Source organism: Oryzias melastigma, linkage group LG13 (genome assembly GCF_002922805.2).
Source record: "Oryzias melastigma strain HK-1 linkage group LG13, ASM292280v2, whole genome shotgun sequence".
NCBI classification, from domain to species: domain Eukaryota; kingdom Metazoa; phylum Chordata; class Actinopteri; order Beloniformes; family Adrianichthyidae; genus Oryzias; species Oryzias melastigma.
This window is the reverse complement of record NC_050524.1, coordinates 29,333,564-29,345,107: the sequence shown is the minus strand read 5'-3', so window position 1 is coordinate 29,345,107 and position 11,544 is coordinate 29,333,564. Positions and strand designations below refer to the sequence as shown.

Sequence of the window (11,544 nt, the reverse complement as noted above, 5' to 3'; positions counted from 1 at the left end):
GGCCTTCTCGCTGTGAGGCAAGAGCGCTAACCACTGCGCCACCGTGCAGCCCCGCTTCAAGAAACTAATCTCTGATTCCAAATGCCATGATAACTCCAAGACAGCATTATCTGGATGAATTGAAATTTTAAATGGTGAAAAAAGCTCAATAAAAATGTAAAAATAAATGATAAAAATCCCTTTTTGTGAGAGATGGGGTGAGAGAATTGTGCTAATTAGTTACTAGATGTAATATTTCTGCCAAAAAAGGATCCAACATTATCTTGAGACTGCAGATCTGTAGAGAAACTACTTGCCTGTTTTGAGGGCCCAAAAGGACATCTAAAGACAGAAAGAGTTTTTGCAAATGTCCAGAACTTTTTTCCGACTGTAAAAATGCAAGGCTGTTACAGCAGAGTAGCAAATACACAAAACATTTGTTGACAGAAAACTTCAAAATTCACTTTATCCCTTTTGGGATTTCTGGGCTGCCAGAGCCTAAGCTGGAAATTGTTGGGCGAAGGCGAGTAACACTGTGAACAGGTCGCCACCTGGTCGCAGAATCACACACTCACACCTTGGGACAATTTCGAGTAATCGATCAACCTACAAACCGTGTTTTTGTACTTTGGGAAGAAGTGTCCAGAGAAAACTCAGGCATGCACGGGGAGAACATGCAAACTACAGACAGAAAGGCAGCCAGGATTTGAACCGAGGCTTTCTTTCTGTGAGACGAAAGCTCTGACCACTGCAACAAAAAAAAAAAAAAAAAGCAGCTGATTTTGTTTAGTAGTTTCTCCGTTTCTCAAGCAACTATTGCTTTGAGTGTTACCTGACTCCACAAATACTGACTTCCCTCCCAACTTTCCAATTTCAGATATAGTTGAGGCGTGGACAAATTCTCTCTGTTTACCTGTGTGCCAGAGCAAGCCTTTGTAAATATGAGGTCTCACTCGACCAGGAAAGAATGAAGAACACCACGTTAATGTTCAGTGTCGGACTGGTGACTGGATTTGTTTTACTACACTCCACACTGAACTCACTTCCTGCCACAAAAACATTCAGTGTTTTACTTGGGGATGTTAACAAGAGACGGGGGGTCCAGCCTGATCTCACAGGTAGGTGTTTATCTACTCCAACTCCTGGTGAACACCACAAGATCATTCTGTTTAAATGGATATCTTCTTTACCACCTACAGATAATGAGGCATCAGCAATCCAAAATGGATCTGATTCCATCAGAGGAGCAGATCACGTTAGATGCTTTAGAGATAAATGCAGATTCAGATGGTTTAGACACTTTGAGAGGAAGTTTTTGATAAAAGGATGCTGAGATTGGAGGCAATAGACTAAAGAGGAAGGTGGCTGGTGTAAATGAGGAGGATACAGAGGATAAGATTAGATGGTGGCAAAAGATTCAATATGGAGACCCCTAAAGGGAGCAGCCAAAAAACACAATTTTGTGATATGATTCTGTGTAAACTAATCATTTAACTGAATGGACTTGAAAACAAGTTTTCTACCGATTCTATGAACTTCTCATATTCAGATCAGCTACCAAATACTGTAAATGTGTTCATCCTCTATTTAATTTCAGGAGGTGAAGTGACTCATCAACAGTTACACCAATCCTGCCTGCTCTGCAAACACAAGAGCTGTTTAAACTGTTAAATCCTCTTTAACTTTGTCTGAATACGTGTGTATGCATTTGTCAATAAAAAGTCAAAACTACATTTTTAAGCTTTTACAAAACCCCTTTTCCCTGTGTAATCTATTGCTGCGACTTCCTGGACATCTATTCTTTAACAGCAGTCTCAAACGCGTCTGCGTAAGTCACATCCTGGTTGAAATTTACCTCTAGAGTTTGCTCTGCTTATCAGTGTCATAAAAAACTGAAAGTCTCAATCATATGATGGATTTTATCGAGCTGCAGGGAGGAAGATGGAGGTTTGTGTGACGCTACCTTTGCTACTTGGAAAACCAGCATTCAGCAGGAAACTTTGAGGTGAAGAAGAGCAGTCACAAAACAAAGTGGAGGGGAAGAAAGACACTCAACAAACACCAAACTGGTTGAAGCGCAAACACAGGGAAAGCACCTGTGGAGTAAGGAACAGCAAAGAAAACAGTAGATGTGAAGTTTGGATTCTCAAAATAAGTTTTTAAGAGATCCACCACTACAAAAGTGAGACAACCAGTTTTCAATTCTTCCTGAGGAAATCTATGCAAGCGAAGGGTTAAGCCTCACATTTCAACTGCTGGGAGAAGTCAATGACACACACTAGGTACCTTAATCTTTATTTTAATGTATTTACTCATGCACCTTTCTACTTATAAATTGCATCTTTGCACAACCTCTCATTCTGCACACCCATGTCTTTATTTGTCTTGAGCTCAAATCTTGTTGCAATTTTATGAAATAGTCTGATTAATGTAAGCAGATTTAGATTTAGAGCTGAAATCTGTAGGGTGGTGACATGGAGCTTCTGAATCTCTGGACAAGGCTTACAAGCATAAAAAATCAATTATTTTTACGGTTTATGTCTATCTGTGTTTGTTTTTTATAGGCTGATTTTGATGAGTTTCTCCCAAGAATTGTGATTCTGTTGTCTTTGTGATGCCATCAGGGGCAACTGTCCACTCTACCTGGAATGTCCCCCACACGGTGCGGATCTTGTGTTGGATCGTCACAGCACCCAAGAACTTGGAGTCCCGAACGAGACACGTCAGGGAAACGTGGGCCAAGCACTGCTTCAAAACGCTTTACATGAGCTCAGCCAAGAGCGACTTCCCCACTGTGGGACTGAACGTGAGCGAGGGCCGAGACAATCTCTACTGGAAGACCATCCGGGCCCTCCAGCACATCCACCAGCACCACCTGGATGAAGTGGACTGGTTCCTGAAGGCAGACGATGACACCTACGTGATCGTGGAGAATCTAAATTATGTTTTGTCCAAACACGATCCAGAGAGACCGGTGTACTTTGGCAGGCGGTTTGCACCCTTCGTCAGCCAGGGCTACATGAGTGGTGGGGCGGGCTACGTCCTTAGCAAGGAGGCGCTGAGGAGGTTCATCGAAGGTTTTACTACGGGAAAATGCACTCACTTCTCCCCCATAGAAGACATGGCTTTGGGGAAATGCATGGAGACGATGAAAGTGGAAGCAGGAGACTCCAGAGATGTGATTGGGAGACAAACCTTTCATCCTTTCCCTCCGGAAAATTATGTTGTTCCACAACTACCGAGACCTCAACCTTGGTTTCTGAACTATGAGTATTACAAGCGAGTAGAGGTAAACCCCACTATTCCTCCACAACAGCTGCAGACGCAGTTACTGATCTACTAAGGAGCTGGATACAATGTAAAAAGTGAAACATTGAAATTGTAATTTGTTAAATTTAAAATTAGTAGTCTTGACTTTTGAGGTCAGTGAACCCTCATCTTACTCTTGCCTCACAGCAAGAAGGTTCAAGTCCTGGCTGGGGGATCTGAAACAGAATCATCAATGGGGGATCTATGTGTATCCATGGGTTTTCTCAGGGGACTCCAGCTTCCTCCCACTTTCCAAAAAGATGCTTCAAAGGTTAATTGGTTTCTCTAAATCAGAGATAGGCAGCTCCAGGTGAATGTGAGTGTATGTGATTGTGACCCTGTGGCCTGCCTTTGCCCACGAGTGGCTGGGATAGGCTCCGGCAGCCTTGTGACCCCAAAAGAGACAAAACTGGTTTAGAAAATGGGTGGATTGACAATCTGAAACTCAAAGTTCAGTGAAAGGAACAACGATTCATCCTTCATTAACGTACAAATCTGTATGTTTTTAGGATGTGCTGTCTAAGAGTCAACGCTAAATTTAGTGTCCACAATCACTTCTGGGACATAATGTTGTTCCGTGCAATGTAGATATATTCTAAATGCATCTGTGGAGAAACTTAGCAGCCCTGCTATGTTATAATCTTGTCATATATGGATGTATGGTTCGGGCTCACTCCACGTCACTTTTTGATTCCTTCTTCCTTCAGGTGCTCTTTGGTCTCAGTGGGTGCTTCCTTCTCTCTCTGCAGGGTCCAGGTTGCTGCTCAGACTTTGCGGTGTCCTTCCACTACATAACTGCGGTGCAGATGTATGTGCTGGAGTACCTCACGTACCACCTGCGGCCTTATGGGTACAAATACAGGTTTAACCCTGAGGATAAAGAAGGCAGTGGCTCGACGGTGAAGCCTTTAGCAGCTCTCAGATGAGACAGGACGCAGAGACAAGAGCTCTGCTGATGTTTTTACTCAATACAGGTGAGTGTAATAACACCTCCAACAAAATCTATTGTGTATGTCCATATTTAATTCACTATATAATGCAGGACTACACAGTGCCCTGGATTTAAACAACAATTCGGACACAGAAGCTACTGTTTTTCCATTAAGAGCTTACAACAAATCATTCAAACACAATGCATTGTGGTCTAAATTTGCCAGTTTATTGAGCAGCAATGCACACTGGTTTTTCACAGACACCTCTTGTAAAGTCCAGAGCACTGGATTTTGGAATTGTAGATTCAGACACCCCAGCAAAAGGCAAACGCACTATTTTGAGAAATAATCAGGGAGTGGTGGGTACATTTGGACACCTCTACTAATAAAACCAAGTTGAGGATCCCTCCATGTCTTTGGAGCAAACATTTGAGTGTATTTTTGGTCAAAAAGTATGAATTCGTCAAATCCACGTCACAAAAGACCTTTACTTCCTTCTATCTGTTTGTAGAAACATGCCCCATCAGATGGATGAGACGCTTTACTGCATTCCCTCCTGACCTTTTGGTTACAACACCAGCGTTGTGTCTACCACACTGAGTAGAAGGAACTGGACCCCACCGGACCTCCTGACTGCCGGCATGGACCTGCTGGACCAGGACCAGATGGACAATCCTGACACATCATACACATCCATGAAAGACTGAATCTATCTGTAAAAAATTAACTAGCATCCTTGTCATCTGTATAATAATAATTATATGTGGACTTGAGCGGACTCAGTGCTAAACTGACACACTCTGGTTCAGATTTTTGTCAGAAATTCTCTAATTTCTGCTTTTATAGACAAGAAAAAATGATTGTACATTAAAATAACTTCTTAAAAGTCTCAGTTTTCTGTACAGATATTTTGACCTGTTAAATAAAATAAACAGATTTCCCTTTAACATTCCCCTAGTTCAGGGGTGTCAAACTCATTTTGGTTCAAAGGCTCCATTCAATCCGTCTGATATCAAGTGGACCGGACCAGTAACATAATAGCAAAATAACATGCACTGCAAAAAGTCTGCTTTAAAAAACAAAAAAAAGAGTACAAAAATAAGGTAAATATTGCTTGAAATAAGAAAAATTACTCGTTAACAGAACAAGATAATTTGGCTTGTCAAGACATTTCAAAACAAGTAAAAATATCAAATCTTACAGGAACCACAAATATCCTAAAATTAGTAAGTTTTTATTAATATCAAGCTCATTTTGACTAATGTTCAAGTGTTCAAAATGATTATTTAACTAAGATTTTGCTTATGAGGTTATCTTTTTAACCTCTAGGGATCTTTTTCTTGAAACCGGCCATATATACTAAAAACAATAGTACTTTTATATTCTTCGAAAACAATAGTAAACTGTTGTTAACACTAGTCTTTTCTCGCTATGCATGATAATTTACTTGAAATTCTTGAATTAAGGCAAAACTTCTGCATTGATCTTGGCCATACAAATGCCAAGCTTGAATGAAGATAATGTTACTGTTACTATTGAGATTCTAGTTTCAAGAGTGTTTTTACTCATAATAGGTAATACAATCTTAGTAACAACCCTTAATATCATATTGAGATAATTAAGTACCAAAACTCTTAAAATAACAGAAATTATCTGGCATAAATCAACTAAGTGAGAAGAATTATGTTACCATTAAAATATGCTTATTTTAAGATATTTAATCTCACTTAGATTTCACTTTTTGCAGTGTGGTCAACTTGTTATTTGTAGTTTTATTCTTGTTTTGTCCAGTTTTCCTGGAACGTTTGGCACTCCGAATCAATCTTTTTTCTTTTTGACAACATTTTAGTATGTGGTGTCACACCTGATCATTGTTATTGCAACTTAACAGCGGTGAGGCTGGTGGGGAACCGAACTGCATCTTACCCAGATGTGGCACGCGTCTGTGAGGATATGTGGCTCATTTCCTGATCTCTTGTCAAGCAGGTTTCACTTTTCTCCAGTGGAGGAATCGTGCATTGCAGTGATTTAAAAAAAAAAAAAAACATAACTTGCCACAGGAATTGGCTAGAAACTAGATTTTTTTCTCAACACCCTTATATATTTTTTCTCTTTGCAACTGGGCCGTGTCAAATGTTTGACATCCCTGCCATATTTAGTCTGTAAATACAAAATGACCCCTATACCAGAACATTGGGAGAGCTACACAAAATAAAGATGAAACATGACAAATACACACAAGCATGAAAATAAAGTATTTATTCATAATACAACTTTAATCAAAGCTTCAATTATATAAAAATCTTTTCAAGTTCTACGTGAGGAATGATATATCTGTGGAAACTTTTGTTTATTTTGGGGTTTCCCGCCCACAAAACCAAGGGTTTAACCCCTTAATGCTTGAATTTATTTTCCAGCTGTGAAAAAAATAGTATATTTTTGTTTTTGCTTTCAAATAGATGCTAAATAAAGAATTTTTTTAAGTGAACGTGACGTATATTTGTATCAAACAGCCTGACCTGGTTGTGCCAGAATAGCTAGAATTGCTGTAGTTGAATTTTTTTTTTTTTAATCGAAAAAAGCAAATATTGTCTTACTATCTGGAAAATTACTATTTTTTCAGGGGGTCACCACAAATAATGTGTTTTTTTTATTGCTTTTCATCTACAAAAACACAATTTTTACTGTAAACAAAAGTTATTGTCCAAAAACTAAGACTCATTTCTGCAAAACTTTCTAAAAAAAAAAAGTCTTTTTTGAAGTGGTTTTAACATGTTTTCAGGAAACATGAACTAAAGCTGGTGTGAGCAGCGAGAGGAGTCCAGAGATGTTTCCTCTGTGCGGGATTGAAGCCGCACTCGCAGAGTCCATCACTTTCTGCTGCATCCGGACGTCCCATCGGCTTCATGTTCAGAGTTGAGAATATGGTGGGACTGCATGGGTGAAGATGGTGAGGGATGCAGAGAAGGAAGGAAGTAACAAAAAAGGTGGAGCAAACCGATGGGCCTCACAGTCATGACAGCTTGGAAGCAGTAGGTCAGAGTGAAGCTGCAGTGACACAGCCTTAAGGCACTGACATGCCCCCTTCCCCAGCTTCTACGTCCTTTCTGTCCACAAGTGCCGCCAATGGAGCCTTGGAGCGTAGCTCACTTTTCGACCCCTCCATGGTGTGTTACGTGAAGACACACGCCTCCCTGCAGACTTCTTCCGTCTCAAAGTTGTTCTGGTTGCCGTGGCAGCCTCCGTACCAGAACTGAGCACAGGAGTTGGCCTGAGGGTCAAAGTACCACCTGACATGATAGAGCCGACAAGGACCCGGATCCAGAGGCTGGGAGCAGCCCCCACCTGAGGAAAGGAAGGATGCGTGAGTGGTTTGACTGCAGCTGCACATCCATCCTCTGCTTTCAGAGTAAGTCCATCTGAAGCTCACCTCAAGCTGGGTCAAATCTTTCTTCACTCTTGCATTGAAAAAGTTTGAAGCAGGTAGCTAAGTGCAAGCTTTTTATGGGAAATCAAATGTGAACGTTTGTAAGACTGTTGCTTTGAGACCCTGCTTCTGTTCCAGATTAATTGAGGTCCATGACACTAAAACCGAGGCCACCTGAGGAGGTCTGGCCTCAGGTGGGTGTGAAGATTTCTGAGACACTCTGGTTTCTTTTAACCTTCTATAACAGAGAAAATAAAGTTTTCGAGAAATTCACTACTGATGGTTATGAAACACTTCTGTCTGTGAGTTACCCACACAATGAGGAGGAGGATGCAGGGGGTGTGAAGACATCAAACTCTCCAGAAAAAAAACACTTACTGTCAAATCAATCAATTACCAAATGTTAACTTATATGAGGATGATACTATCATCTACATGACTGCTGTGAATGAGTTCCAGAGGGCTTTCCAACAGTTTCAGTTTTCTCTACAAGAGCTCAAGATGCTCCTTAAAGCAAATAAGACCAAATATATGACATTTCTCCAGAGCTTGTTCTCATAATACACTCCTGATCAAAAACTTAAAGGGTCCATTCCATGAAAAATCGACTTTTTCAGTTTTTGAATGTATTATAATGTTCATTCCTCACTATAAACAACCTCAAAGCGGTATTTTGAGAGATGTTGGGTTCTTTTTATATTTTTGCTTTTGTTCGTGCCAAAAAATAGACATAATTTGTAGTTGTTATTTTAAAAAAAGGTCATGAATGCAAATGCAAATTTCTTAAAGGCTAAAGTAAGACTATGAGGCTCTTTCTAGGTTGTGATCAGTAGAAAACGAGCCCAAATGGCTCTTTTACTGTTAAAGGTTGCTAACCCCTGATGTAGTGGCAAACGCTGAGTCAGAGGATTCAAGGGGGTGTCTGCCAAGACATGCGACAAAACAAACTTTTGAGGTGATCAACAAAAATGGTGGCACAACTCATTACTGACTGAAGTGTTTTTGAGTAACAACGGGGAACATTTACTCCATTCCCTGACAAGAAAAGTGAATATAGATGAAATTGGACTAAATAAAATCCTTCTGGGAGGTGCCGTGGTGATGCTAAGGCATGATGAAGCGCTTCAAACAGAACACATTTCCTCTGCATTGAACACTATCACAGAAACCCTAAGTTGTGAGCTTCTTCAAGCCAAATATGAGAACTTCAGCTCATGTCTGATGTGCTCCCATCTGTCACTGCAGGATCTCTGTTATGTCCTGGGATTTCTATATGAGGTCAACGAAACACACGACGGTCAGACATGTTGACTTTCCACCCCTTTACCTGACACAGGTGACACAGTCAGCGCTGCAGGAGTCTGGGGGATGAGGGTGGTGCTCCCCGGCAGCTCTTCAGGTGTGGTCTGCGGGCTCAAAGTGGAGGTCAGTTCTGAGCCCTCATCATCAGGCGGGGTAAACGTGACGTCCAGCAGGTCATTCCAGGGATCCTCCGTGGACTCGGTGACCAGCTCTGCTGGGGGCACTGTGGGGGTCTGCAGCTGAACAAGAGAGAGGAGCTGCAGACACAAGTTCTCCAAGAAACACGCTCACATCAGAGATGCAGGATGAGGTCAATAGTATCCCAATTTAAATATGGTTTATTTCAAACATGTAAAGCATTACAAAAAAAGGACTTAAAAAAACAAACAAAAAATCTGTTATCTAAAGTCACAAATTGAATTCAATAAATACATGTTTGAAAAGGGGATAGCAAATACTTATTTAAGCCTATCCCTTTAATGTTTTTTCAGTAACTCAAATAATTCACAGTATATAAATCTAAGCAAAACAATACAATATTCCAGTAAATTTCAGTTATTCCTATTTCCACTTGCAAGTCATATACATTGTTTTCTATAATTACCATTTCACAATAAAAAAAATGTTTAAATCTTAATTTTTATTCTTCCTTATATTTTGACAACAGCTTCTCTTTCATTTTGATTTTAAATAGTTTGATCTCCAAGTATCAGTGAAGGGATCTGGTGGAAACATAATTTCAGGGATCAGTTATGATTAATTTCCAAATGTTGTGAGTTGATGTTTTGTGATGGTGGAGTTATTGACTAATAAATTACCTTCATCACCAAGCTTGAAACTTTATGAATTTTGTTCAGACGGTCACATTTAGATTGAAAGTACAGAACCTTACAAGTTTTATAAAAAAAAAAGTGAGTAAGAATCAGACTAATTCCTGCACTGTGCGAACAGAACACTTGTGTTTGTTTGTTTTCAAACATTAAAGAACAAGAATAAAGTTCTTTCTGATCAGGATACTTCCTTTAACAGCAAAAGAGACATTTGTTCTTAAACATGTGGCTGTGAGAACAAGAACAAAGTTCTTTCTGGTTAACACATTTTCTTCTCCACCAGTAGCTCAGAGCAGAACCTCTTTGCAGTCCTCACAGGAGAACACAAATATCTGTCAGATCCAGGAAACATTGAAATCTTTGAAAAGAACCCCCACACAGTCAAATGGTGGAACAGTTACAATTCTGTCACACTAAAAACTTCAGAGTTAAAAATAACTCAAGTTGGATTGTTTTTCCTGGGTTGTTTTAACTCAATAAAAAGTTTAAAAATCAGTGGAAACACATATATAGGGTCAAAACCAAACCACAATGACCTAAAAAAATAATAGTGCTCCAAAAAGTAACCCAAAATAAATCCCAACATGAATAAGCTAAAAATTGAGTTGAAGAATTAGCTTTTAAATAGTGACGTAATTGTTGCCAGACAGAACAAACGTTCATCTGATGTGTTGAGAAAGTGGAAGTGCCATCTACCTTTTTAGAGAAGTGAGAGCAGACATACCTGTCCGTGTTCCTCTTCCTCCTCCTCTTCCACTTCCTCCTCTTCCTCAGAGTCTGTGCGAGATGAAGATCCCGGACGGGTTGACTCTGATGGAGAAACACTGTTTGGAGGAGAGGTTGTTCTGATGAGGTGGCCCTCATCACAAATGTGCTTCAAGACGTCACTCTCCAGAGCTGTTGGCAGGACAGAAAAAGAGGTCACTTGACCACACACGCCAGCTATGTGAAGTCAGGGGCTGTGCGAAGAAGAATCCTGATAAAACAGCTTGAATCTGCAACCATTTGTTTTTTGTTTGTTCATAGAAGAAGTTGATTGACTGTATATGAGAACTGGACTTAGAGACCCTTCTCCCCTGGCATTCCAAATAGGAAGTACCCACTGGTTCCAACAAGAAGTCAAAAAATCTCATTGACTTCACTCCTGATTGGCCAGAAAAGGTTACCATATTGGCTCAGACCAATCACTGCTTACTGATGGCCTTTGGATCCAACATGTTGTGAAAAAAGTTACAACTGAATGGACTTCATTTTGTTGGAGCTGCAAGTGAGCCATTGTCCACACTAACTCAGTCCAGTTCTCTTAGACAGTCAATGATCTGACCACAGAGTTGGGGGTGGGATCATGATGGCGGACTTTTTTTACGGTTACAGCAGATTTTATGGGATGGAGGAGAGAATTTGGGTGATAAATGCCCAGCCCAACCTTTTTCAGTCTGAACTGTAGACATGCTTTTGTTCTGGTTAAGGCCACAACCCTATGAAACATCAAGGTCTAATCAGAGGTCAGAGGTCAATCCCTATCAAGAGAGGTCAATATGTGACCACAAAAATGAAAGAACTGGGAGCAATTTTGGATACTTTATAAAGAACATATATAACCAGAATTAGTTCTGCTTCTTGATTGGCTGTAGACTTTGTCACTCGATCTCCTATGTGCAATGTCTGATGTACAAAATCATGTGGAGACCTTTTTTTATGAAGGATTCCACTTTCAGAGTTTAAACAAGAAAGAAAAGTCTCAGGTAACGCTTTATATTAAGGT

At 40.2% G+C, this 11,544-nt stretch overlaps 2 protein-coding genes across 2 annotated transcripts in view; one reads left to right on the top strand and one right to left on the bottom strand.

Moving 5' to 3' along the window:
- Nucleotides 1-75: 75 nt before the first annotated feature.
- On the top strand, nucleotides 76-5,310 carry si:dkey-202e17.1 (uncharacterized protein LOC555344 homolog). Its single transcript, XM_024258918.2, has 4 exons — nucleotides 76-1,097; nucleotides 2,604-3,268; nucleotides 4,038-4,262; nucleotides 4,732-5,310. Exons 1-3 carry the CDS (start codon nucleotides 947-949, stop codon nucleotides 4,212-4,214), a joined length of 993 nt encoding a protein of 330 aa, XP_024114686.1. The 5' UTR covers nucleotides 76-946; the 3' UTR covers nucleotides 4,215-4,262; nucleotides 4,732-5,310.
- A 1,152-nt stretch (nucleotides 5,311-6,462) lies between these two features.
- Nucleotides 6,463-11,544, bottom strand: part of col28a1a (collagen, type XXVIII, alpha 1a) — a 22,263-nt gene continuing 17,181 nt past the window's right edge. Inside the window, exons 34-36 of the mRNA XM_024293473.2 lie at nucleotides 10,504-10,676; nucleotides 8,975-9,188; nucleotides 6,463-7,565 (exon numbers count right to left, since the gene is read on the bottom strand). Coding sequence (XP_024149241.1) covers nucleotides 7,393-7,565; nucleotides 8,975-9,188; nucleotides 10,504-10,676 — 560 coding nt within the window. The 3' untranslated portion in view covers nucleotides 6,463-7,392. The remainder of the gene's footprint in view (nucleotides 7,566-8,974; nucleotides 9,189-10,503; nucleotides 10,677-11,544) is intronic.

Coding starts and splice junctions, on each gene's coding strand:
- si:dkey-202e17.1 (XM_024258918.2), top strand. CDS start 947: ATGAAGAACACCACGTTAATGTTCAGTGTCGGACTGGTGACTGGATTT. Junction 1,098..2,603: donor GGTCCAGCCTGATCTCACAG/GTAGGTGTTTAT, acceptor TGATGCCATCAG/GGGCAACTGTCCACTCTACC. Junction 3,269..4,037: donor AGTATTACAAGCGAGTAGAG/GTAAACCCCACT, acceptor CTCTCTCTGCAG/GGTCCAGGTTGCTGCTCAGA.